This window comes from Kryptolebias marmoratus, linkage group LG3 (assembly GCF_001649575.2).
Source record: "Kryptolebias marmoratus isolate JLee-2015 linkage group LG3, ASM164957v2, whole genome shotgun sequence".
NCBI lineage: Eukaryota > Metazoa > Chordata > Actinopteri > Cyprinodontiformes > Rivulidae > Kryptolebias > Kryptolebias marmoratus.
The window spans coordinates 15,147,858-15,175,402 of NC_051432.1; the positions used below are offsets into that span (position 1 = coordinate 15,147,858).

General features: G+C 41.7%; 3 protein-coding genes across 11 annotated transcripts in view; 1 reads left to right on the forward strand and 2 right to left on the reverse strand.

The window, feature by feature from the left end:
* The window catches only part of LOC108230159 (LIM and calponin homology domains-containing protein 1), a 30,482-nt gene extending 21,829 nt beyond the window's left edge, over nucleotides 1–8,653 (reverse strand). For 5 of the 9 annotated variants that reach the window (XM_017406167.3, XM_017406211.3, XM_037974722.1 and 2 more), the window contains exons 1-2: nucleotides 8,208–8,652; nucleotides 104–174 (exon numbers count right to left, since the gene is read on the reverse strand). In XM_017406167.3, coding sequence (XP_017261656.1) covers nucleotides 104–174; nucleotides 8,208–8,324 — 188 coding nt within the window. In that variant the 5' untranslated portion in view covers nucleotides 8,325–8,652. Of the gene's footprint in view, nucleotides 1–103; nucleotides 175–8,207 lie in introns of all 9 variants that reach the window. The other 4 variants (XM_017406184.3, XM_017406175.3, XM_017406201.3 and 1 more) reach the window with 2 other exon arrangements.
* Nucleotides 8,654–9,704: 1,051 nt separating this feature from the next.
* Nucleotides 9,705–14,274, reverse strand: uchl1 (ubiquitin carboxyl-terminal esterase L1 (ubiquitin thiolesterase)). The gene is made up of 9 exons (XM_017408187.3): nucleotides 14,128–14,274; nucleotides 14,031–14,042; nucleotides 13,523–13,648; nucleotides 12,705–12,846; nucleotides 12,110–12,195; nucleotides 11,588–11,635; nucleotides 11,189–11,258; nucleotides 11,053–11,111; nucleotides 9,705–10,537 (listed from the first exon to the last, which is right to left on the reverse strand). Exons 1-9 carry the CDS (start codon nucleotides 14,158–14,160, stop codon nucleotides 10,454–10,456), a joined length of 660 nt encoding a protein of 219 aa, XP_017263676.1. The 5' UTR covers nucleotides 14,161–14,274; the 3' UTR covers nucleotides 9,705–10,453.
* Nucleotides 14,275–18,189: 3,915 nt separating this feature from the next.
* anxa5b (annexin A5b) lies at nucleotides 18,190–26,529 on the forward strand. Its single transcript, XM_017407673.3, has 13 exons — nucleotides 18,190–18,347; nucleotides 18,596–18,647; nucleotides 21,449–21,533; nucleotides 21,813–21,907; nucleotides 23,117–23,230; nucleotides 23,876–23,966; nucleotides 24,383–24,462; nucleotides 24,902–24,952; nucleotides 25,214–25,307; nucleotides 25,594–25,689; nucleotides 25,803–25,861; nucleotides 25,951–26,073; nucleotides 26,189–26,529. Exons 2-13 carry the CDS (start codon nucleotides 18,645–18,647, stop codon nucleotides 26,249–26,251), a joined length of 954 nt encoding a protein of 317 aa, XP_017263162.1. The 5' UTR covers nucleotides 18,190–18,347; nucleotides 18,596–18,644; the 3' UTR covers nucleotides 26,252–26,529.
* Nucleotides 26,530–27,545: the final 1,016 nt, after the last annotated feature.

Genomic DNA, 27,545 nt, shown 5'->3' on the forward strand with positions numbered 1-27,545 from the left:
GGGGGGGGGAAGGAGAAGAGATTTATTGAGTCTTCGGGGTGTTTTTGTGGGTTGTTGCCACGTCAGGCATCAGAAACCGAAGTAAGCGATGGCACAGGCTTACTCGCATAACAGGATGCCGTTCTCCAGCGCACTGCGGAAGTCCCTGTCTCCGAAGCTCTTCCCCGTTACAGCCTGCCGGAGGACAACAGGAAGGGACAGATGTTACAGATGTGGACTGGAAGCGGGGCAGACGGCTAACAATTACTGGCTGAATACTTCCTAAGTAAAAACAAGGTGAGGCTCATCACAAGCTCAAAAAGCCCAGGGTTGTTTTGTGCCACAGCTTTTAAAAATAACGCAGTGCTGAAGAATATTTACTTGGATTAAAACAATCTGATATGTGAGTGACAGATTGTGTGTCTGTCTGTTACCAAAAGCATCCCATACACCACAGGACAAATTTAAATAAAACTTTCATAAAGTAATCACAACATCCACAACTAATTATTTTTGGAGTCAACCTAATTCAAGATGGCTGCCATATCCAACTGACCATACAAATAAAATTTAAAAAGGCTATAACTGAGCCAGTTTCACAGCTTCAAATTCAGCGTGGTAGTACCTGACAGACGTTGACAACACAAACTCTGAGCGGGATAGCACGCATAAAGTTATTTTAAGGTTTGTGTGCTTTTCCAGTTTCACCAAACAGGCCACAACTTTGTCACAACATAAAATGATCTTTGTGTAAAACTCTAAGGTAAAAGGGGGCGGGCGATATGTATTATTATAAAAAATACTAAGCCTTTAATTTTGTCTGTATTGGTTTACCTTTTGGCCAATCATATAAAGTAAAATAGAAGAAACCAGGATATTGTAATGTAATACATTAATCTACATTTCATTTGTTGAAATGACCAAAAGATCTTTAAAAAGGTGTTATCACGCTGCAGTTCTTTGTCCAACAAAATAATGTATATTTATAAATATAAAGCACTGGTATGATGCGAGGTTATCTACAAGAACTAATCATTATTGAGAAGCCATTTAATGCACCGATCAAACAATACTTTGATCAACTTGCTTTGTTTATGGTAGCTTTAATAAGAGTCCTGAACATTTGACATTATAGATTATAGATTAGCGCAGGAACTGACTGACAGAAAGACCTGCTGCCCGCTCCTGTTCGCCCTTCCCCCAACGTTTTGTTTCAGCAGATTCAGTAAATGAGAGGGATTCCAGGTCAGTGACACGCTGCTCTGCGTCCTCGTTGCTTCCCTTCCAAAATGCCAGCATAAGTCACAATCCTCTCAATCCTCCAACCTACATTTTATTTTTAATCCTGGTAGCGCAGGGGACGAGAAGAGAGCCAGAGGAGAAGATGCATACTATCTAAATACAAACCCACACGCAGAAACAGAAAGATCTGTTGTGTAACCACTGCCAAAGATTAAAAAGGGAAAAAGAAGAGGAGGGTTGAGTGATGCTGTTTAAACGTCTAATCCAGATTAGCACAGATTACAGTTAGCACCCAAACTGTCAACGGCGGGCCCATACTCTCCGAATCTGCTGCTCATTAATGCCAGTCTTTGACCAATATGGGTTTTTAGCTGCCAATGCCAATTATTTAGAAACCAGGGCAGATGACGGTCAGCGACTGCTCGGTGGTCAGCGCCACGGCCTTGTAATCCTGAGGCTGTGAGCTCGAGCCCAGGTCGCATCGGGAGGAGCATCCGCTGTAAAAACAATTGTCAAAGAGTTGCTCGGTGTGGCGACCGAGGGAGCAGCTTAAAATAAAAAGAAAAATGAAATTATCTGGCACAAACCATTTAGCTCATTAAATGGGACAATTATTTCCTCTACACATATGTCAGTGTCTTTGCTTTTGCCCTGTATTCCAGTGGCGTTATGCCACAGTTTATTTTCAAATCTCTACAGATTTTTGTCCACATGCACCATGTGTGTTAGAAGAAAACACACAAACACACATATTTCCAGTGCGTCTGATGTGTGATTAAAAAAAAAAGCCTATTGTGTTATGTTACAAAAGTGATGGCCAGATGTTTCCCATTGGCATCTCTTCTTTTCTCTTGTCTTTCATCACTAACACATGCAACGTCTGGTCGCATCTTCATGAGGACCCTCTACAACTAAAGCCCGTACTGAAACCAAGTCTAAACCTTAGCAAAATAATGACCCACCATTAAAGAAAATGTCTTCACTCGTCTAAGGGTTAGAACTGAAACTGGTAATCCCCCGATGTTTCACGGAGTCAGAGTCTTGAAACATTTACGGCCTGATCATGCATAATTTAATCACAGAAGAGAGCGCTGCATTTCGGGAAGAGTAGGGCGAGTATGTTTGTTGTGTAAACATAGTTTGTGAGCAGAATGTAGGCTGCAGACAGTAGGTGGAGGGTGGAGGAGCTTAATGACCGGCTGAAAGGGGCTGAAACCGAAATGCAAGACATAAACAACGTTACTGGGATGGGTGTTTTTGAGACAGAAGTCCTAAACATTAAGCTTCAAAAACAAACCATGCATGTGTGTGTAACGTGCGAAAGAAGGGGCCGAGCTTTAGCCGGTGTTTGTGAAGAAAACCACTGGGTGCCTTGGAGCCAAAAGCCCTAAAAGGTATTTTAATTCCGGTGACAGTAACTTGAGACACGTCGCTCCTTCTCAGCCGGCGCGGTAGATGGATTGCTCACTCCAGGCTGGGTGAATGGCAGCAGCAGCTACCATGGAAGCCCAAGGGGTGAGAGAGTGGGCAGGGGAACAGCAGAAATATAGGTCAAACTTTTCATTTTAACAACAACACCAAGAGGAAAAGAATGAGAGGCTGCATAAAGAAAGTGCAGAGGAAAGACAAAAAGATGCATTCTGCAATGGGATTTCAGAAGAGTCCTGTCAATTAAAGCGCTAAAACCAAGATTTTGAAGATCTATACAAGAGATATTAACGTGGGCTCCTGGTGCATCGGACGTGGCTATCCCTGATCTCCTGAGTTTAATTAATCCAAGTCAAACAATTAAAGAACCATAGAAATTTATTTTCTAATTTAACCTGCAGCTGTTCTGTGAAAGCCTCAGAGGTTTATTACAGAGCATTAGTGATCAAACAGCATCATGAAGATGAAGGAACGCAGCACCAAACCTACCAAGACATGGTCGTTCACCTAAACTGACGGGTCGTGCAAGGAGAGCATTAACCCGAGACGCCCATAATAACTCTGGAGGAGCTGCAGAGAGCCACAGCTCGGGTGGGACAACTATTAGTCGTGAACTCCACAAATCTGGCCTTTATGGAAGAGTGGCAAAAAAAAGAAAGACACAAGAAGTCCTGTTTGCAGTTCGCCACAGCCCATGTAAGAGGAGTCACAGCAAACATCAGATGAGACCAAAGTTTAACTTTTTTGGCCTAAAACACAATGTGTGTCGGGAAACTGGCATCCCTCTGAACACACCCCTGCTGTGAAACATGGTGGTGGCAGCATCATGCTGTGGGGATGGTCTTTTTTTCCCAGCAGGGAACTGGAAGATGATTAGAGTTGATGAGAAGATGGATGAAGCTAAATATAGGACGATCCTGTTAGAGACTGAAAAAGACTTTCAGCTGTGGTTGTAGCAGAAAGTGGGTTTATAAAGTGTTGGCTGAATACAACCGGACAAACACTTTTCTGATTTTATTTGTTAAAATAAATTTTTTTAAATCAAGTATCATTTTCCTTCCACTACACAATTTTAAACTGAACTTTGTGTTGGTCCGTCACGTAAAATCCTTTAAAGTTTGTGGTTGATAAAACATAAAGAAGTTCAAAAGGGTTGTAAAAATCTTTCTGGAGGCACTTTAAATTTTTTCTGGTATAAATCAAATCCACAAACCTACATGAACAACCACGGGCAAACCTTTACGTTGCCAACAACGGCTAATCACTATTACTAAAAAGATGTATATATAAAATCACACGATTAACTTTGTTTGCGGTCGTCGAGTTCCTGTCAGAAAGCCACTGAAACATGTTTGCCAACATGAAGTGTGTGTCGTCATAGTTTTACACTCGATCACTCAGCACTTGATGCATGGAAAATCTGCGAGTCCCCGCTCTCACACTTTCTCGTACGGACACAGCTGGCTGTCTGGGACGATTTGAGTTAATCTGCCTAGGACAGCTGTGACATCTGGCACACACACACACACACGCTTATTCAGTCACACACATTCTTCTACTTATTTTGTGTGTGTGTCTCACTCTTGCCATGTGCAAGTGTGCAAACTTCCACGTGCTAATTGTCAATTTTAAGGCAACTTCGGTGGTTCTCATGCCCGTTAAATTAGGGGTAATCCGGTCTTTTCTTGTCTATACGGATAGACTGGCTGTGCCGGGCCTATTTCCTGCTCGGATCATTTGGTCGTATAAAGCTTTCTGCCCGACTGGCCCCTCGAAACACCTGAGAGCCCGCCGGTGTTTAGTTCCCATAGTGACCAGTGTCACCCAACCGGGGTGTGTCCAACATTCAGTGCTGACTGACGTGTGTGAGTGTGCATACGCTTTGCATGCTTCACAGAGATGACCAGACTGCACGGGAACAGAGGGCAGCTCGGTTAGTCCTGAATCCCCCTTCTCCACCTGTGAGGGAGTATAAATACGCCACTGGAAATAGACTGAGCCCGACCAGACTGAAAATAACCAGAGAATTAGGGGACGGGAAGACAAAGCAAAGACACAGCGGGAGAGATTAGTTAGGAGGTCAGCATTAACCTAGAGTAAACAGTCCTCGCTGATAAAATGCTGTTTCAGTGCAGAGTAAACCCTGAAAGTTTAGAAGCGCTTCTTCCTGTAGATTGTTCCCATGATACAAAATTACTTCATTTAAGGAGGAATGTTTAATCTGTACTCTAGCCTTAAGCAGAGATACTGATTTTAAAATCTGGGTTTATAAATGTGAGCACTGATTTTTACTGAAATAGGTTTGGTGGAAATACTTCTTTGTTTAACAGTGTTTTCAAAGAACATTAATCAAATTAAGTTTATCATCAAATGGATATGCATCAGTAATAAAATATTTTGGGTATGATATGCTGCACTTTCAAGAATCACAATTCTGCACATTTTTTTAAACCTTTAAAGATTTTCGTTCAAGGAAGATACCTGATGACATTACATGATATAAATAAAATTAAAAAGGTATCGTCACATATTTAGTCACATATTTCTTCAATGTGTTACAAGAATTACGGCCTGATTGATAATTTCACGTTCAAGCTGGAAGCAAATAGGCCATCTTTGTTGTGATTATTTGTAGAGTTCCCAAAACATCTTTAAACTCACTGCCCCTCCACACAAAAATATGCTTTTAAATGGTGATCTGCTTCGGGAAGCTTGAACTGGTTAGTAACACCTGCTTTATATTTTGCATAAGCGGAGGTTTGAAACCATTTTACTGTGGAGTGACAGTAACCAGTGAACCACCATCCGATATGCTACTCCGTCGGGCCTAAAGGGAATTTAACCTTTTATGCCCCAATCCTGTTTATCACTCTACAACCTTTGTGCCTTATCTTAAAGCCCTGTCATGGAGGTCATGACCCCAGATTAGGACCTACTCTCCTAAACAGACCATTAACATATAATAAAAATCCTATTCAGTTTACGATTTTTAGATTTATTTGCTGATTTGGGACTTATTCACTTCACTTACCCTAACCCTTAAAAATAAGTGTGTGTGTGTGTCAGTCGATGTGTGAATTTTGTACTACTTCTGATTTAAATTTTAACCTTTTCTGCCCTATCCGTATGCAGCACTGACCTTTTAAAGAGGAAGAAGCTAAAGATGCTCACGGCAGCCCATACAAAGGTAAATGACCCATCATCACATCTAACGATGGGCGACTGAGATCCGGTGCTGGGTTAACAAACGGTAACACCCGTTAAACAAAAAAAAAAAATTGGAGCAAACTTTTCTGAGCTTCAGTGGAAACGACTGAAACAAACAGATGGAAATAAGGCTTACTAAATCAAATATTTAGTGCTCAACTCAAAAAGCTCTATGCAGCCATACCTGAGGGGTAAAACATCTCAGAAACAGAGAAGGTCGAAGTCAGAACCCCACAAACGCAGCGGGTTCCCGGTCAGAGTGCAGCTCATAAAAGTCATCTCATGGAGCCCAAGGTTTATAGAGTCATGTGCTTTTAAATGGAGTTTAATAAAACATTCGTCCTGTTCATGACTTTAATCATTTCAACACGGTACAAATAAATAACCGTCTTTATTATGTTTTAACTCGCGGCTGAATTAATTCACGGTGCCAGACAAGTAAGCACTGAAGCGCCCTTGTTACTCCTCTTCAGACCTGTAGACCTGTATTTTGTGGCACAGCTTTGAAATAAAACGTGCAAATTATACGCCAGCTCAGTCAGGAGTAGTGTGCTGGGACTTCTGGTAGTGGTACGACTAGACAAAATTAGCAAAAAAAAAAAAACTGCTGCGAGGGGGGGGAATCAATGGAAAAATGTTACAGCAGAAGTTTGAACGAATCACAGAAAGTTGGACTTCATGTGTTTGATCTGCCACTTTGATATCTTTTACGGGTTTTTTTTTTCACAGTTGTACTTTTTCATGACTTTTGGACATTTTTCCTTGGAACGACCAATTGACACTTTATGACGGCAGACACTAACTTGTGAAATGTCTGCCGATCATCTGGGATTTTTACTCACAACCATCTCTATCGTTTAAAGAAAATGGTCCAAAAAAGGAGAAACTATCAAATGACTGGTTCCAGGTGGCAGAAACCAACAGTAGTGCAAATGGCAGCACCATGGATTAGTGGTTAGCACTGTTGCCTCACAGCAAGAAGATCCAGGGTTCAAGCCCCAGGTTGGACTGGAGAGGGGCCTTTCTGTGTGGAGTTTGCATTTTCTCCTCATGGGTTACTCCAGTTTTCTTCCACACTGCAAAAACAATGTTTAGGCTGCCTTCAGGCTTGAACAGGAGATCTGTGATCTGGTTAAAAAAAGGTTAAGAAAAACAGCCACTTGTTACAACTGCAGGACACCATCTCTGAAGGCACAACATGTCCAACCTTGAAGCAGATGGGCTTCAGCAGAGGAAGACCACACCAGGTGCCACTCCTGTCAGCTAAAAGCAGGAAACTCACAGAGCTGGACACTAAGAGATCGGAGAAAAACAATGCCTGGTCTGATGAGTCTGGGTTCACTGAACTCCAGTGGCCTCCACCGTCACCATCTCAGTCCCATCGAGCTCCTTTGGAACGTGCTGTTGACAAATCTGCAGCATCTGTGTGATGCTAACACGTCAATACGGAGCAGAATCTCTGAGGAATGTTTCCGACATCCTTTTTAATCTATAACTTGAATAATTAGGGCTGTTCTGAAGGTAGAGGGGGTCCAAACTGGTACTAACAAGGTGGTCCTAATAAAGTGGGGGGCGGGCGTAGATTACTGCAAAGCTGAAGTTGGGATTTTGGGAAGCAGTTGCATTGGCACCCTTCAAAGAAAGTTTCTGCTACTAGTATGCCTTGTCTGAGTGTTTCGCAGTTGTTTATACATTTCCCCCCTCCATCTCTCAGCTTGCAGAGTAAAAGGACAGCCCTACAAAGTCCTTCAGAGGCAGCAGCATCTGAAGAAACCGTGTAGCTGCAGCCTCCAGGCTTCATCTGCTCATATCTTAGTTGATAGGTGGAAGGATAAATAAATAAAAATGGGTCATAACGCAGCTCCGCAGGCAAATCGTGATTCACCACTCAGGCTTATGGAGGGAGGCGTTTTCAGCCGAGCAGATGATGGTGGTGTGGAAGTCATAAAAACGATAATCTCATCGGACGCGATCTAATGTTGCTACAGTGTGGCATCTCTAGCCGTGAAACGCTGGCCCGGTTTGGGTCGCCATGGCAACCGGAATCCCCCTCGCTCCTGGTACGATGCTAACGGGCCGGGACAAAATGTCACTAGCTTAATTAATAGCGAGTTTTTAGAGAGAAAAAAAAAGTCCAGAGCTGGGTTTTGCGTGGAAACTTTTGAGGCAAGCAGAGCTGTCCCCCCCGTTTGTCCCACACGGTAACCGGACACTGCCCGGTCCGGTCCCAACCCGAGCAGGTGGCCCGACGAACCCCGGCGCTGTATTTATATCCACCGCGAGAGAGAGAGACACTGTCCCCGTGCCCCCGGAGTGTCTCCGCTCCCTCCACGCACCGTCCTCCCACTCACCTCTATCCATTTCTGCGCCTCCAGGCAGGCTGGCTCGGGATGATGGGTCGGCGGCTCCTGCGGCTCCCGCGGTGGGGCACCACTCGGGAAATTTCCACACGCGGCGGGGCTAGCCATCTGCTGGTAACCCGTCCGAGCGGGACCGGAGTCAGTCAGCCGAACAGCGACGAAACGACTGGGATAGAAACGGTAAAAAAAAGAAGAAGCCTCTGTTACGTCGTTATCCTCCTCCTCCTCCTCTCTGCTCCCGCAACTCCACGCGCTGGCAGTTAGTATCGCTGCGCTCCCTCCTCTTCCTCCTCCTCGTGCTCCTCTATGAAGCCGTGTGTCGCAGGGGCCAAGGAGAAGCTTCTGGCGACGCTGCAACACGAACCAGGCGCTAAAAATATCGATTCGGGAGTCTGAACGCTCCTCTCTCTCTCTCCCCACGTCTCCAGCCGCCGCCTCCTCCTGCTCTCCTCCTCCGCGCGCATTTCAAAGAGCCGTGAACGCGCAGGCAGGAATTTCTGCGGGGGGAGGTCGAGAGAGGTAGGAAACATGCAGGAGAGAGAGAGAGAGAGAGAGAGAGAGAGAGAGAGAGAGAGGGAGGATGCCCCGTTATGTCTCAGAGGAAATTATCAGTTTTCCCCTCACTTATGCAGATTCTTACACCGATTTAGTCTTTTTATACAACTATTATGAAGTCAAATGTTAAAATCTGTTAATCCTGTGTTCTGTTAGAGTCTGGTTTATTGCTAAGTGACAATAATCCAGTTCAGAAGTGTTCACCCTCTTGGATGTTTTTATGCTTCTGTTGCTGTCATAATGATCATAATATGTCATTATTGCTGCAGTGATTAGTGAGTTTTTCAGTCTGTTAGTCCTGGCTGCACCTAAAAGGGAAAATATGTCCAGCAGGGGTTTGTTTTCCACATAAAATTATTAGATGCTTCAGTAAGGTATAGACTCAAACGCATGTCCATATGTGTGTGTGGAAGGGTTGGATGGACAGTGATGTCTGATGTATATTTAAAGGGTTAAACACACCCTGATTCTGACACCAACCCAGATTTCTTGCTCAACTGTCCGTAGCAATAAAATCCCAGTTTGAAACCTGAACTCACCTCGGAGTGAGTGATCAGGATCAGTCTGGCCCTTTTTAAGACCCCCCTCCCCCCAGGAGTTTGGTTCCGTTCTCAAATTTTGAAAGTCCAAACCAGCAGATGAAGTTAAAGACTTGATAAACGTTCTCGTAAAAGCAGAATCCACATTGTCAGCCGTCATCAGGAACAACTCCCCATTTTCACATGTCCATTAAAAGCCACAGGGACACATTCATCTTTAAACAGGAAGACTCAGCATTCAGTCAGGTCCCTGTCCACTGGTCTGAGGTCAGATTAAAAGGTAATGAGTTTAAATTGTCCAGTTAAAGCCAAACCTAAACTGCTGAAGTTTTAATTGATCAGAGACAGAAAACACTCAAACAAGATAAGTAACTGGATCCAGACGCACAGACAATTGAACATTTAAGGTTTGCTTTATTAAACTCCCCACAGCTGGACTACAGCAACAAAAGGATCAGCAAAGTGCAAAAAGGTACACAGATGTAGACACCCGACGATCCACTGTACAAAAGCACTTTAGATGAAAGATGTTTGGTAGGTTCTGTGCTCATTTGTGTTCATGAACATCGGTTCATTGAAATTCAGTTTTCAAATAAAGTGCATTTTCTTTTAATATAAAAAAAATCTGAAATAATAAGTGAACTAAAACTCCAGTTTCACAGAACATAAAGTATCACCCAAGAACACCACTCAGAACATAAGTAAATCCAGAAACCTTTGGGCTCTTTAGAGGAACGTCCAGCTGTTTGAACCCAACCACAGAGACTGAAGGCATGCAGAGAAACAGCTCCCCCCCCTTTGTTTCTCACGTGTTGGCACAAAAGGTATTAAAGCAGTCTGAGTTTGACACAAATGTACAAATAAAAAATAAAAAAGAAAAGTGAATATTTAAAGGTTATGTGTTCACAGCAGAATGGAGAGGTCACAACAGTTTGCACAAGTCTGAATCAGTTTAGGTGTCAGCGAAACAAAAGGTTGTGAATGTCTGAATGTGTTGATGCTAAAAGACAGCAGAGATCCTTACAGTGCATAGTGCCAGCATATGTATGTGCACACAGGTCGCCGTTCAGTGCGTTTACGATGAAAATGCTTCAGAACATGGTGGTTTACAATTAGCTGATTTGAAAACCAGGAGCGTGTGTTTTAACACTGACAAAAAGCCACCGCGGAGAAGCGGACTTCGTCTTTCTCTCGCTCCACAAACCCACGGCACACTTTGGCTGCATCCTGAAAGTAAATCAGAACATCCAAACATGAGACAAAGAAAACAAGTCTTAAATTATTCTAACATTTTGTAGCACTGATAACAGATTAACTTCAGTTGTTTGTATTATAATATCTGGCTTTGAGTTCCAATAAATCCACAAGTTATTTATTCATTTATTTATTTTTTTAGAAGAAGCCTTGTAGGTGGTAGTTTGAGCTGACTTTCTAAAAAGGCTCCTTGTGGGGTAAGAACTACAACTATTCTGTACCAGGAAGAGTAAACCTGATTAAATGCGCTTCATCGCCAGTGGTGTCATCTTTAATAGACTTCCTCTGCACAGCTCTGAGTGGCTGTAAATGCAATTTGAAGCTTTGAAGGCAGGAAACAGCATTACTTAAATATCAATACTCACTTACATTTGGAACAAACTACAGTTATTTTCCTTTTCTGACTTTTCCAGATTCAGGTGTATCATCTATCATTTTAAGTTTGAACAGTTTTACAGATGTTACAGACAGACCCCTACATAACTTACTGCAACAAAGGACTCCTCTTTTGTAGCTCCATGGTTCACTGGTCCATTCATCTTCCCGTCTTTAACAAAATAAAATGGTTGAGAATCCCAAATATGAAAGTAACCTACAGGTAAGACAATAAGACTGCATGCTTACCAAACTCGTACAGTTGTCCATTTACATTGACAAAGGCATTAAAGTGGAAGTTGACTTTGTCGGCTTCAGGCTGTAAAAAAAGATTAAAAAACTAAATTATACAAAAGGAATCAGAACAGTTGACTCCACACATGTCTGATTAAACTCATAGATCAACCTATATGGGCTATAAAAACAGTGAAAGCCAAACAGATTGACGAAACAAAATATTTATCCTCATTTATTAAAGTCATAATAAAACTGTCATTTCCACAGATGTGTGGAGCAGATGGAAATAAACCGGAGCACAGAAACATTCATATGAACAAGTCGGTCTAAAACTAAACAAACTGACTCATCTGCAAGCTTAAGGTTTTATAAAATGTCAGCCGTAGATGGTAATATGGCCAAGCGTCCTACCCGGCACTGTCCTTCCATCGCGACCTCATTGTGAGCCTCACAGATTGCCTGGAGACATGGAAAAAAATAATAAGGTCAGTAAATTAATGCCAGAAGATGCTGCAAGTTATATGTGAAGACCAAAGTAAAAAAAAAAAAAAAAAAAAAAAAAAAAAAAGGGAGGCAAGAGTCACTCATTTGAAGAGATGTAAACAACAAACTCAAATCTGCCATTCCTAAGAAGGATTTTAAAGAGCATGGCGCCCCCAAGTGGCTACAAACAGACTCTACAAATTTGGAAAATCTTTTGAACCACTTCAGGGTTCATTTGAAATGCATCATTGGTTTGGTTTTTACACACCATTTTAAAAAGACACTAAATCCACATTTCAGGCATCACAGTACAGCCCAAAAATAAATAAATAAACAAACAACCAACCAGACAAAATGCAAACAAACAATTTAAAAAAAAAAAAAGCTACATTTCTTACCTCCTAAAGTCAATTTTACAATATTCTTACATAATAAACCTAAACCCCTTACCTTGTTGTTCTCCAGGTGTTTAGCTCGCTCATCAGCAGACATGCTGGCAGTCTCCTTTAAAAAGGCGTTCAGGACAGAGTCACCATCTGAAAACAAAAATTTGCTTCATCAGAAAAAAGGCAAATAAATTAGTTTTTAGTCATTTCACACTTGATGGGAACATTTATTCAACTACTCTGTGTAAAAATCTGTTTCAGTTTCCATAGGATTATTTAAAAAGTAGCTTGTTTACATTGCAGGTGTTTCGAAAATTTACCATTTTAAGCTTAATGACATTCAGTGTGTTCATCACAATCAGCAACAGACTTTTGTTGGGTTCGTTAAAACAGCCTGGTGGAAAGGAACATTAGCTGGGTTGATGAAAGTTTATTGAAACCATTTTAAGCTTTATAAGTGAATGGTAATACCAAACTTGACTTAACTAGGTCATGTTTCTTTATGCAGAACCACCAAAGGCTGCTCAGGTGGGAAATGAGAAACCTTATTCCATAAATTTTTTAGTCACAAATTTTAAAGTGTTAACTTATTTAAAAGAGGAAAAAAATAAATCTATATTACACAAATTTACCACAATAGTTGTTGGAGGTGCACTCACCAAAAGACAATTTATCCTTATTGTTGGCGACGGCGTGCACCAAGGCGACGGTGCCACAAGAATTGACTGCAGTCTGCTTCAGGAAATAAACGTCAGAGCCTCCCGAAACCTTGTCTGCCTGCTGAGCTCTGAAAGACTCATGCTGCAACACACACACACACTTAGGTTTCCATCCTCATTAAGACATTGTATTGACTTCCACTCATCTTTGTAGCCCAACCCTGACTTACAGTTTACCCCTAAACCTAACCCAAACATATCATTCCACCATATTAGGACCAGCTTAGGCCACACAAAGACTATCAGTCTTCAGAAGATGAGTGATTATACCAGAAAGATCCTAAAACAAAAAAAGTCTCCACCTGCCTGACTACACAGTCTGCAGCCAATTCAACCAGCAATAATTGGAAGCAGAATCAACTTAAAACATAAAAAACCTTCCAACAAGCATAAACATCCACCATGTATTATTTTTTTTAAGGCTAACTGAATCTGTAAGTTCATAATTACTGATTAAGCAAAATGCATTTAAATATGCCTTCTTGTACTGTGAAACTAGAGAGTTTTAGCTTTAGCTCACATTTGTTCTTTATCAATTCAGTATTAGTGGGAGTTTAGTTCCTCAGGACAAAACAGTCTTGCACATTCAGAAAAATAAAGCCTCTGCTGATTCATTTCCTCACCACCCAGCCCAGTCTGTCTCTTCATCCATACCCTCGTTTCGTCTCAGTTTAATCCATCCTCAACACGTCCCCACCTTAAAGCCACCTCTCCTCCGGGAATCAGCCTCCCCCACCGAGACCCACCCCCATAATTACCTGTTGAGTGAGGGGGAAGAGCAGCATCAAGGCACAGCACGGTTTGGGGACAGCGGAGAGCTGATCATCCTCCAACCCCAGCAGGTCCACGCAGCGCCAGCCGCCCACGCCAAGCTTGCCCATCATCTGAAACGCGTTTTAAAGTCAACAACCGGTAAAACATAAAAAAATAGGATGGCTTTCGAGGCCGATTAAAGATGCTACGTTCCAGTCAGACCACACCCTGTAGTCCAGACAACAAGGGGGCAGCTACAGGGATGCTGCCACAGCCCTTCAATGAACACTGCTGCACGAATTACTCGCCTGCCATCGCGATTTATTCTTCAAAACCACTAATATGACACGAGAACATCAAATGAACCACACTTACATGCTACTTGGTGGCGCGTCGGCGTATTGCCGTTTCTTTCGGTTAACGGCCCTGACGACTAACCAGCTTGTGTAACTTACCTGACAGTTGAACGCAACGGTTACCAACTAACTCTGCGTCTAAACGTTCGACACCCACCTTGTTCAGCATCTGAAACGAGGCAAAAAACGACAAAAATAAAGTAAGTTTTCTGAGTGCAAAAGCGCTACGGGGTCAATAGTGTTATCGCCCCCACCTCGGGGTTAATTTCCATCGGAGTCCACTCCATTTTTCCCCCTTCTTCAGCTAAATTTGGCAGTGACTTCGCAGATTAAACGTGTGCGTCGCAGCTTTGATTTTTTTTAGGAGTTGTGTCAGTTGACGTACGCGACGCAGCCTCACTTTATTCCCCCGACCGTACCACCTATGGGCTAACGCGGGGGGGTGTTCGGATTAAACAACCGCCGGTGTGCGAATTTAACCGCGGTGCTAAAAATACATTTGATTAATTTAAACCTCAAATTTCCAGTATGAACACGTTTAGCTACAAGTAAATGAAAAACAATTAAGGAATTCTTACTTTCAAAAGGTAAACACAATTGAAATGCCACCGCACAAAACGAGAGCCTTTGTGGCGATTTAAGGTGTGACGCTTTGATCACTTTTACCAACTTGTCCCTGCTTGGAGAAGGATCGAGAAAAGGGAATGGCGCCGTGTTCACATAATTTCAAAACAGCATAAATAAATGGGCTTTTAACCCTTCTGAAATTTTGCAGTTTGTTTATTTTTTTAATATAACAGAATCAAGATGGAGGCCCAGATCTCTTAAAGCTAACATCCATTATTAGGTTTTAGTTGTATATACAGGTGCAAACTCCAACAACAGCATCATAGATAGAAATAGAAGAAGTGTCATTTGAAATAGAAATGGTACTGCTAACACAGAATAAGTTATTGATATACAGGGTCACAATCAGTTAAAAAAGACACTTTCAGATCTTCATGTGTTAAAAATGAGATATAAAAAGACTGTGTCACTAACTTTAAGCAGTTCAGCTAAATAATTATCCAAAATTAACCATTCCTTTCACTACTGGCTTCTTCTGATTGCCCTATAGAGTTCACAAAACATGTCTGTGTGTGGATCTTCAAACTCCCTTCCACTTGATGGCAGCATAAGCCAGGATGAAGGGACAGTCTCGATGGCGCTGCATGAAACAGCAACTCTCATTTTAGATTTGTTCGTTGCACTTTTCACTTACAACTGTTTGCATTTCTTATTGCAAAGCATTAAATGGATGCTTGACATGTTGAAAAAAATCAAGACATTTGTTTATTTTCAGAAAAGATGCTGATTTTAAAAACATAGGTATGCCCCACGTTCATTCATCCTTTTTTATAAAATGTATTTATCATCTCTTAACATCATGCATCACATATAAGATCATCCCGACACCCCTGCCACGCTTTTGAGTTGCTATTATGATCTCGGACGTTTGTTCATTTGATGAGAAGTCTTTATTTCACAAGAAAGAATAACATAAGATAAGAAAAATAAGTTGAGCAAAACTAATCTTAATGATTAATTGACCATTAATTACATCTACCTAATCAATTAAGAGTTAATTTAACTTAGTGTGTTTTACTTAGATATCAGAATCAGTATTTTTTGGCCCTTTATTTAATACAATATTGTAGATAGAGCAAGATGTAAAAACAGGTAGAAGTCAGGTGTTTAGATGGATTGTGGCTAGAGGGAAAAACTAGTCCTGGTTTGCAAATTTCTGTATCTCCTACCAGAAAGGAGGAGTTTAAAAAGGCAGTGTCCATAGTGTGAGGGGTTGGGGGGTATTTTTCTTTCTAATTCTTGAGGTGTAGGGAATGCATGAAAACGTCAATGATTTATTTCGGCTGTCCATAGTTTGTTGCAGTTTCTTCCTGTCCTGCTTGGTGGCTGCTCTAAACCACAGATAACAGATACAGTCCTGTTCAAAACTGCTCACCCCTGGATCAAAGTCATCTTTGACTCACTTCAAGTCTCGGGAGATGGTGGTTTCTAGGAACTCGAAGGTCTCTACAGGTGATGCAGGACAGCCGGAAATGATGATGGGGAGCAGTGATTGCAGATATCTCCTGAAGTCCACAGTCTTGATCATGTACAACTCCAGGTTGTTCTGATTGCACCAGGGTGTCAGCCACTTAACCTCCCTACAGCTCTGTCGTCATTTTGGAGGAGACCGATGACTGTGTTGTCATCTGCAAACTTGAAGAGTTTAACCGCTGGGTGTGAGGAGGTGAAGTCAGTAGCGTATAGGAAGAAGAGCAGTGTTGTGGGGGTACAACCCTGGGAGCACCAGTGTTGATGATCCATGTATCAGAAGTGACCATTTCTGTCCTCACCTGCTGTCTCCAGTCTGTCAAAAAGCTGCTGATCCATTAACTGATGGCAGAAGTCACTATCTGTATTTTCCAGTGTCTCAGAAAATTAAAAAAAATGCCTATAATTCAGTCAGTTTTACAGATATTGGGCCAAAATTGGCACAGCTATAGTTAAAAGTCATCAGCATTTAACAACTTCATATATCAGCACAATTTTATCAGTTATAACTAGTTTAAAAAATAGTATGAAATTTAATTCAACATTTAAATTTAACACAAAAGTTTGTTTTCAGGACCGTCTCTTTGTTTGAGTGGATCTCCTGCCCTTAATTTAAATGTTGACTTAGTGACATGAGGATTCCCAGCATGTCAAACCAAACAAAATGACCTGTGTTCATGACAGGAGCAACACAAATCAGATTAGTTTGTTTCTGTGCTGGTATTCATTATCAAGAATAGTTTTGGTGTTCTCTCCTCATATCAAAACCAATTTTGCAGTTGGGATGTTGTGCCTTGTAACATGAGGCCCGTCGAATTTCCTTTATTTATCCTTCAGCTGTCACACTCAGACATACAGGAACTCATTGAACCATATTAGGCTTATAAAGTAATAACAATCGCGCTATGTTCCATGTGTTGAAATTTGTCCTTCCCTTGCAAATTAAAGTTGTAGTGCTTCCACCTAGTGTCAATTATAGGCAAGTGCATCAGATGCAACACATTCCCCTGAAGTCTACTCTTTTTTTGGCACAACTAAAATCTGAAAAATATGTATTTTATTAAAAAAACATCATTATTACAAGACATTGTGTTTTTAGCACACTATTATATTGCTTTAAATTTTGTCCCTCCTTTACATTGTAGCAATGTCTGATGATCTTTGTCTATGTTTTTTAACTTGTGTGTGTTTTCTGATGTCTGTTCCCATTTACTGACATTTACATGAGCACTTATTAATATTTAAAGGTAGAGGATGGATCAGATGTGCGTTGCCTCTGCTCTTTGAAGTCTTCAAGTACCTTTCAGGTTGGGTTTTTACATCCACCATCAAACAACAGACAGCTATAGCCTAATGGCAACCACAATGCTTGTGGTTTCCGTTTCATAAATTTTGCAACAGGGAAGTTATGCCCTGGCACACAAGGCCTATCTACTTTCCTTCATTTATCAAACTATGATTTCAGGTATGAAATAGATGTTGAAATAGATGCCTGCTGAGCACAGTGGAGCCTTTTAAGAGCCAGAAATCTCCCTCTGGACGAAGCAGAGGCAAAAGAAAACAAAATGTTACATTTAATACTTGTCAGGTGGTGAGAAAGAAATGACTCCAGGCTAAATGAATGTTAATGTTGCTCCATCTGCTGGACGTGTGAATAGAAAAGTAGGTGTTTTTCAACTACTACTACACCAACTACCATTGACTTAGTCATAGCTATCTTTGTATTTGCTGAGGCCAATTAGCTGTGGTGGCCATCTTGAATCAAGTTGACTACAAAGGTTTTGGTGTATGTGAGGCACAACCAAACCAAATTGTAGTCCAGTATCTGTACTGTTGACTGAGTTACAGCCATCTTTGTGTCTGCTATGGTCAGTTAGCTGTGGCGGCCATCTTGAATGAAGTTGGCTCCCAAATTTAACATTGTTTTTTAACACATGTCCATCTAATGATTACTTTCTGAGAGCCTAATTAAAGTCTGCACACTGGTTCATAACATAATTTGCTAGCAGACAAACAAACTTGTAATCATCTGTTAAAATACTTTAATAGTTCTTTAGACAGTTCGTGCTGTCTTTGTCGCCTAAATATAATAGTCAAAATAGTTAAACTTGCCATATGTTACCTGTTTGTTTACCACTCTAATATAAAACTACATTTCCCATAATGCTTCAGGAGGAGCTGCCGCGTCAGACGTACCAGGGTGGGGCACGGCCACGCGCCCACGCTCACGCGCACAGTAAGTTTATCATAGTGGGTTTTTCTTTTTTTTTTCCACCGCCCTTCTTCTTCTCCTCTTCGCTTCTCTCGCCGCAGCACCGGGTCTCTCTCCTTCTCTCTGACCGCTCACCGAACTTCGTCCGACGGCTGCAGCTCGGCGGTAAGTCCCGGTCCTGGACTCCGGTTCTTGGCCGCTCACGGGCAGGTGAGAGCGGCGGAGACGTCCCGGTGTCCCCTCCGGAGGCCGGGCGGGTGGAGGGTGGAGGGGGCAGGGAAGGGGACACCACCTGTGGGGCTTGACTTTGACACTCGGTCGAAGTCGACCAGAGACGAATTTTTGATGTTTTAGGCGAATATCGAGCGAGAGTTTTTCCTCGTTGTCGAATAACTTCTCTGTGTTTCCAACAGATCTTCTTCCTGTTAGGAAAAAAAAACCCACCCAAGACTGGAAATAAAAATGGTGAGTTGTTTTTATGTTGCAGCTTTAAGTAGTTTCAAAGAAACACGGCAAAAAGCGGATGGGTTTTGACTGAAAAGCCTTTGAAGACGTCCTAATTCAAATCCCGTTATTTATGCTAATGTCTAAGAGTTTAAACCCAAAGGCAACGCCCACCACACTCCTTATTATATAATACTTCTCATTTATTTTCTTTCTCTGTCTAGTTAAAGTAATCCACTCATTTATACACATTATTAAATGTCTAGGCAGCTTAAATCAACAATAAAATTCTTTAAACATACAATAAAATAAATATGTTTGCATATTTTAGGACTGGAGAAACTTTAGTTCATTTAGGAAGTTGTTGCATTCCAGTGGATTTAACACAGATTTGTTTTGGATTGAGATTAATATCTTGTTAAAGTTTGAATTGTGAAGGTTTCATCAGACTGTGTGTGTGTGTGTGTGTGTGTGTGTAAGGGTGTGTCTGCGCATGCCCATACAGCGGCAGCAGAGGCAGAGGTTTAGTTTGGGGAAGTTTGGTGTATGACTCATGTGGGCTCCTTTCCCACCCAGGATGGGCCTCATTTCCACGTCAGGAAAGCCTCCCTCACTCTCTTAAAGAGGAATCAGGGGTCTGTTTCTCATCGTCAGGGTGGAGCTGGGACATCACGGGACAAATGAATAAGCACGATTATTCATAATAATCATTCGGGAGGATAGATTTCACGGCATTCTAGTCTGGGAGTTTGCATGTTGAATCTGTTCTCAGGATCTTTGTCTTTGCTAAAAAACACAAACAGCAATTCCTGCGTCTAATATTGAAGCTTCCTCATAATAAAGTTAGATTATTCCTGCAGCAGCTTCTGTTTTTCACGTGTTTGAGTGGATTACAGAGCCTTTCTTTAGCTCCATGAATGTCTCAGATCTTTTAAAGTGGGGTTCTGTTAAATAGTTATGACCAGTTAATATCTTACCTGTTGTAGATGGGTCTGAGCCACCTCAGTGTTTAATCCTGACTGGACTAGACGAAGCGGGGCACCTCTAGCAGAAACACTGACAAAGAATCCACTAAAGTGATTGCACAATGTGAGACTAATGGCTGTGCAAAGGTCGATCATTTCCTAAATTCAATTTCTTTAGAAACAGTGTGGCTTTGACGACAGGCAGCGTTTAAATGTGCCGAAGTGAGCTTCCGTAACTTAATTCATTTACTTAATTTCTCTTGTTTGTTCAAAACATTTAATATCCATTACTGTCTGTACACCTGTTTAGTTATTTGTCCTTATGATGACGTTTTTAAGTTCTCATTATAAATTGTGTTTATTTTACGTCAAACAAAAGAGCACACTCATTTCCTTTATTTAAAATAAAAAACAAACTCTACTAATTAGCAATAAAACCGGTTTTATGGTAGTTGTTCAAGGCACTTCCTCATCATATAACCAAGGCTACTGTGTTCCCTCTCCACGGCAACCACCGTCCATTGGGCAGCTGTTGCTCAGTGGTTAGAGCAGTCCTTCAACGAGAGAGTCAGAGGTTCGGTTCCTAGCAGTATGCAGTCAGAGACACTGAACCCATCAGTGGATGAATGTGATCTAAAGCACTGATTAGAGTCTAAAGATGATTTATTCAGGTTTGTAGAGATGTAGCAGAGTGCTGTATGAATGTGAGGCTGGGTAAATGAGGGTAGATTGTGTTGTAAAGCGCTTTGAGTGGCCTGGTTGATCAGAAAGGTGCTTTATAAATACAGTCCATTTACCGTAAGAGGGAGAATGATGCTGTGTGCAGCAGCAGTATCTGGCTGTGTTTTCATATGCAGCATCCGAACTGGCTCACAGGACTCATCTCCTGTTAAAGATTTTAAACCCTGTGTCAGACATTCCAGGGGAAACCATCTGCATTGTTGTTAAATAAATTCCTCTGCCAGCTGATTGGATCTGGCGTGCGCTGCTGAGTGCGTTCACTGAAAGGCGAAGCTCGCTGACAGTTTTTGGCGTTCCTTCCTGCAGAAACAAAATCCTCCTTGTTAACTCAAACATTTTTTTGCCTCCCCCCCCTTTCACACACACACACACCTACAACGTCAGTTTTTGTTTCTCTCGCCAGAACTTAGGGTCTGAATTCCAGAAACATTCCTGTGGGTTTTTCTTCGAGAACGTCTGTCTCTGTTCTCTGCTGCCGAGCTGTTTTAGAGCAAATGAGCCTGATGGGGATTGGGACGAGCTGCCCTTTGAGCGTTGCCACGTCCTCGTCTTTAGTCGAATGTTTTTGTGCCACGAGCCGATAAACAAACTGGTAATAAATCATATTATCTTTCGGTTCCTTTGCCGCTTTTGAATGGCTGAACAAATCTGAGATATAAACTAATTCAGAGGAACTCAACATAAGGCTTTAAGTCAACAAGTCCGTGTCATTAAAAGTTCATTTATGACTGCTATGTCATTAAAGTTAAAACATCTTCTGCTATTAGCATGTTAAGGAACTAAAATTTTTGTTTGTGCATCTACTTCATGATCTAACTGGGGAAAAAATAACAATTTTATTATTTATTGTAAAGAAAACTTGCATATGCAACACTGGAGTGCAGTTAAAGCTGCAAAAACTTGCTGTTGTCTCATTTCTTGCAGCTTATAAGTACCCAAAACCGATGTGCATCTATGTAGTTCTTATTATCTGTGCATCGTTTCATATTTAATAGGAAAGAACAATTGATTTTCCTTGCAAATAAGGCACAGCAGGATTTGAATGAGACTTCTCAGGTGATGTGAGGCGCCGGGGAATGAGGAAGTGTAGTAAAATTTTTGCTGTTGTTGTTGCAGGCCGGCAGAGGAACCGTTAAAGCCAGCGCAAACTTCAACGCCAGTGCTGATGCAGAGGTGCTGCACAAGGCCATGAAAGGGCTGGGTAAGAGGCTCGTGTTTGTTTCCAGGAGTTCCTCTCTGCACAGCAGTGCAGGGCAGTAATTACTGCTGCCCACCCACACGGACAGCAGGGAGTCACAAACACGTGAGCGGAGAGGTGAAGCATGAGGTGTGCCCAGACAGACCTGCTGACTTTGACTAGAAGCTGTGTTTATGTGGGTTAAACAGCCTAAGCAGCGTGTCGCTTGTTATGTAATCTGAGAGGCATGTGAGAAACACTAATGCTATTTGGCTGAGTAACTGTGGTGTCTGTGGCCTTCAGGGACCGACGAGGATGCTATCCTGCAGCTGCTGACTGCTCGCAGCAACGCCCAGAGGCAGGAGATCAAGAACACCTACAAGACCCTGTTTGGAAAGGTCAGACTGCAACAGATGAACTCCGTGTGCTCAAAGTCTGTATGATCTTTAATCTATTAGGGTGCTTAAAACAAGAGAAATAAAAACTGAGTGGTTTGAAGATTTGTCCTAAATTCAAGGCCCTAAAATATAAATAATATTAGAAAAAGAGACCTTAATCTGTACAATTGATGACACTTTCTAAGGTTGTGATATTAAAGGCTTAGCTTGTAGGACATCTAGTGGCATAAACAGCAAACTGCATTCAACAAAATCCCTCACTTCAGGTGGTATCTCACTGGGCTGCGACTGCTGGAGACTAGTTTTTATACGGAAACAGGCGTACATGCTGGGATAGAATCAAAGAAATGTGTGTCTGCCATCTAGTGGTGGTGGGTAGAAATGACAACAAAGTGATTTGAAATCTATATTTTCCAGCAGAAGATTTGAACACATCACGTTTTAATAAGCTGTACGATATGACCCAAGACAACATATTTGCTAACGTAGGAGGAGATTAATGAAGTGTTGGAGTCGAGTTGCCCTTCTAATAAAAAAAAATATATATATATTTTCTGAGTGAATAGGTGAATAACAAGTAAATGGAAACATTGATCACTTTTTCAGACATAAACAGTTCTAACTGGGTGGGATAGATTTTCATATTTGGAATCATCTGCATCAACTTGCTGCTTATCTATCAGACTATAAACTGTTAAAAACAGTGTGTAGTGACTATAAAAAGCAGAGGAAGTGCGGACAGACAAGGTGGAACTAAAAGTAAACAAATATATTTACAAAAGGAAAACAAAGGGCTGATGAGGCAGCAACTAAACTAAATAACAAAACTTACAAAACAGGACTCCAAAAGCATGAGGGGTCAGACAGTGCTCTCCAATCTGACCAGAAGACCGTGTGCTTCCAGTGTGACATTAAAATGAGCCGAACACAGAAGTTTTAAACTGAAGTTTAGCATGTTCCTGTTTTACAGCTGTCAGTAAAAGTAAAAAGGTCTCCACTTGATGCATGCTGGGTCTTTTAAAATCAGTGCACACACACACACACTCAGTTTAAACTTCCTTCAATCTAATCATTAGTGGAAAATTATAAAGTGATCGCTCAGATCTTTTAAACACTGGGTTATGTGGAAAGGTTGGGAACGGCTAATATCTTACCTGTTGTGGATCGCTCTTTGAATGAGGGATATGAAATACTGTGTCTTGATGTCAGGATCTGATAGATGACCTGAAGGGAGAGCTGGGAGGGAAATTTGAGACGGTGATCGTGGCTCTCATGACTCCTCCGCTGGCCTATGATGTGATGTCGCTTCGCAACGCCATCAAGGTAAGAACCGACCACAGTTATCTGACAGAAACGGTCACATACCGCGACAGGGAGCTGACGCTGAGGGCTTCAGTTTCAGGAATCGGTTTAGAAAACCTGTGACTTTTTCTTTTTAACACTCTTTATTAAATTTTTACATTTTAAAACAACAAACAAACACCTCACAACGTCGACACCTACCCTGACCAGACTAATGAAAGATGGACAAGAAAAAAACTATATATTAAAACAAAAAGGAAATAAATAAAAGATCTTGTTTCAGAATGATCTGACAAACTGTGTCTTTTACTTAAAACAGAGAGGGATTCCAGGTTATTTTAAATGATAGCATTACCAAAGTCAGACAGATTTTTTCAATTTTTTTTTCACAGTTTAAGAAAATAAAGAGCCTCTCTAATCCAGCTTGAATAAGTAGGTGGAGCTGCAGATTTCCACTCTAGCTGTATTATCCTCCTGGTCAGCAGAGTTGTGAATGCTGCTAAGACCTTTTTTAGCAGGAGAGAGAGCGTAAGTGAAGGAGGCCACACCCCGATCGAGGCAGTTAGGCCATCAGGAGCGATATCCTCTCCCGTTAGATTAGACGTCGCGAGAAGAACTTCAGACCAAAAATGTGACTTTTATGGGATTTCTCTCCTTGACCTGCAGGGGGCAGGAACGGATGAGAAGGTGCTGGTGCAGATTCTCGCCTCAAGAACACCTCAGCAGGTGAAGGAGATCGTTGCTGCTTACAAACAGGGTAACGCAACAACACACACACACACACTGTTCATTATCTGAGGCCATTAAATTGTCCTCAGTATTGTGATGAGGACTTTTATTCCAGCCTTTTGAAGAAATCCTGTTTGGGTTAACTCGGGTCAATTTGGACACGGGTCTGATCCGTCTCTTTGTGTTGACCTTTGTAACTGAAAAGGGTGAAGGAAAAGTGCACAAAGAGCTGGAACTCATTCACTTGTGTGTTTCACGTACGTGCAAACAGTTTGTACAGCCGTTCCCCTCAGTCCTGACTGGCTGACACTGGTTCAGAGGAGCATGGCACTTCACAGGGAAACAGTCCAGCATTTAGATCTCACTGTAACATGCAGATATCTGCTTTCAGAGGTCAGTATGAGTTTGTAACGCTGTGGTGCGTCTGTGTCCGTTTACCTCCAGAGTATGACAAAGACCTGGAGGAGGATGTGTGTGGCGACACTTCCGGCCACTTCAAGAGGCTTCTGGTTATTCTGCTTCAGGTACGTCTGAGTCTCTACTCTTTCCTTGTTGCCTCTCGCTGATTTTACAGATTTTAAGTTAAAATTTGGTGTAGTAGTAGCCGAGACTGATTCCCATCCCCTGTGATAAATGGACTGTACTTATATCGCAACTTTCTAGCCAATCAAGCCACTCAAAAGGCTTCACAACACAATCTGTGTCCTCATTTACCCATCCTCACACTTTCATACAGCACTCTGCTACAGCTCTACAAAGTTAAATTGAATAAATCATCTATAGAGTCTAATCAATGCTTTAGATCACATTCATCCACTGATGGGGCTGATCAGAGGGGATGAGGAGTTCAGCGTCATATGCTGACTGTCAGTAGGTTATGGGAGATATTTGTCTAAACGTTTGACGTGCATTCCTTCAAGGCAAGCTAGTTTCATTTAACAGAAAGGATTTGTCTCTTTCCAGGGAAACAGGCAGGCAGGAATCCAGCAGGGAAACATTGAGAGTGATGCTCAGGTGAGTCCTAAGATTTCTGAAGGAACAGCATGGCTCCTCGTTTTGCTGAAGGGACTTTGGATTATACAAATCTTTTCAGTGCTTCAGTCTCCCTCAGGAAAACCTGAAAAAAATCTAATTTCTTGCTTCCTCCCATCAGTTTTATTCATTTATTCCGTCCTTTTTAACTGAACTTCCACGTGTTGGATTTATAAAGTATCGTACGGCGTATGCGTCTACTGACGGTCCAAGTCAGCCAATGTTGTGTTTTTGTTTTCGCAGACCCTCTTTAAAGCAGGAGAGCAGAAGTATGGAACTGACGAGCAGTCATTCGTCACCATCCTGGGCAACCGGAGCGCCGAACATCTGAGAAAAGGTTCCCGTCTGACACACGGAGAACTGACTCTGAACGTGATTTAGTTTGAGCCGAGTCTGTCTCACCCTCAGATAAACAAACAAGTTTACTGGAGCTTAGCTTTGATTCACAAAGAGTTCTTACTCTGCAGGTCACAGATCTTCCAGGATCTTTGGTTTTTAATGTTTTCATGACAAGTTATTAAGCACAAAATCGTACAAAGTGCTGTGAGGTTAACCAGCAGAGCTTTTCTGAATAACTGCTGAGTTCAGGTATTGTCCCCCTGACTCTGAGCCTGTGTTTTTAGTGTTCGATGCTTACATGAAGCTGTCTGGATACGAGATGGAGGAGAGCATCAAGAGGGAAACATCTGGAGGCCTGAGAGACCTGCTCCTAGCAGTTGGTACGAGAACTGCAGAAACCTTGATCTTTTTTCACTTTTGTTTTAGTTGAACTCAGATTTCTGTTCTTTAATCACTCTGGTTGTTTGTTTTTTTTTTTGTTTGTTTTGTGAAGTGAAGTGTGCCCGGAGCGTTCCAGCCTATTTTGCTGAGACCCTGTACTACTCCATGAAGGTAAGAAAAGCAAACTGTCCTGTTTTGTTTTTTCCATCAAAACTGCTGCCTGAGCTGAAATTTTCAGCGTGTTTCTGTCTGTGTCTCAGGGCGCAGGAACCGACGACGACACCCTGATCAGGGTGATGGTGACTCGCAGTGAGGTGGACATGTTGGACATCAGATCTGAGTTCAGGAAGTTGTTTGCCTGCTCTCTGCATTCCATGATCAAGGTACGCATCATTAAAGCCCCGCTGCACAAAAACACACTTTCAAAGTCTTAACATGTGTCTGTTTTACTGTTGTATTTATTTTCTACAAACAGTCCTATGTTTTGTTTCGTTTTAGGGAGATACCAATGGAGACTACAGAAAGGCTCTACTGTTGCTCTGCGGTGGCGATGACGCGTAACCATGACAACAGTCAATATCAGGAACACATCTGAAGTGCCTCCTTTTATATCAAGTTTTTTTTATTATTCGAGAGAAAACCCGTCAGGTCTTTTTAAACTATGACCATGACTTAAATAAACTATGACTTTTAAAAGGTAGCTAACTTTTAAACGCAGCTTTCGGTCCACTAATAACCTCGTCCTACTTGATTTTATATCAAACCTCGTTTGTTTTGTTTGCACTTTGTATGGCAGAACCAGCAAATGAAATATTAAATGTTTCAGTTAATGAAGGTCATTTCTGAGTTTGTTTCCCTGTTTCATTTCCTGAAGCCATGCACTGATGCTTTACGGCCACAAGAGGGCGGCAGAGATGGAAACAAGAGCTGCAACGTTTATTATTCTACAGGAAGTCACTTAATACTGGTTTTCATCATGTACTCCTTTTCAGAGGCAGCTTTGTATTTTCTACTTGGGTTTAGTTCATACTGTCTTACTTCACTTGACACACTTTGTTTTTGTCTCTGTGTGTTTGTGACCACAATATATCATGAACGGATGGCCACCACAGTTAATCAACATTAGCCAGAACAAAAATGGCTCCAGCTCAATCAGATTTATAGACACTGAGCTAAATTGTGATGTGACAGAAGCTGCGAGTCTTTCACAGCACACGTTTTGAGTGTGACAGTCGGATGAGATCGGGCCCGGCGTTATTTTAAAGGTTTCTCCAAAAGCAGTGGGTGACATGCATTCCTTCAAGGAATGCTCACCCTTTAATTTGTAATCTTTATTCTTTTCCTTCGCTCTTGTTGCTCCTTGTTTTCTCTAAACCTCTGACTCCAGTATCTGCCTGCAAACGGTTTATAGTAAAGGTTGTTCAACTCAGCCTGTAAACATAAACACTTAGTAGGAACGACCGAGTGCTTAAAGCCGATTAATTTCCTGTTTAACAACTGATGTCATCAATCAAATGGGAAATGCTAAAAAAAAACAACAAATAGCTGGGGATGAAGAAAACATAGGATAAGAAAAATTTGAGATCTGATTAAAGGAAATAAAAGGTGAAGTTAAAAAATTACCTATTTAGATTTTTAATAGCTGTGTTAGCATTGCTTTTTATACGCCTCTCCAAAGACTTATTTTAGTATTATGGTATGGTGCCATCCGTCTGTGTATAGACATTTTTTTTAATCCGAGCCTTAAATTGATAACCCTTTAACACAGAGCTGACAAACTGCACAGTTGGACACCTCATGAGTCAAGGCTGATCCCTATTGATTTCAAGATTACGGGGTCAAAGATGTAAAAATC

What these genes read in the sequence shown, in the direction of transcription:
- uchl1 (XM_017408187.3), bottom strand. Translation starts at nt 14,160, where the DNA reads ATGGAGTGGACTCCGATGGAAATTAACCCCGAG. An exon ending in CGATGGAAGGACAGTGCCGG is followed by an intron (nt 11,259 to 11,587) that starts GTAGGACGCTTG and finishes CTTTTTTTACAG; the next exon opens with CCTGAAGCCGACAAAGTCAA. An exon ending in TGGACAACTGTACGAGTTTG is followed by an intron (nt 11,112 to 11,188) that starts GTAAGCATGCAG and finishes ATTTTGTTAAAG; the next exon opens with ACGGGAAGATGAATGGACCA.
- anxa5b (XM_017407673.3), top strand. An exon ending in CAAGGCCATGAAAGGGCTGG is followed by an intron (nt 21,534 to 21,812) that starts GTAAGAGGCTCG and finishes TGTGGCCTTCAG; the next exon opens with GGACCGACGAGGATGCTATC. An exon ending in ACAAGACCCTGTTTGGAAAG is followed by an intron (nt 21,908 to 23,116) that starts GTCAGACTGCAA and finishes TCTTGATGTCAG; the next exon opens with GATCTGATAGATGACCTGAA.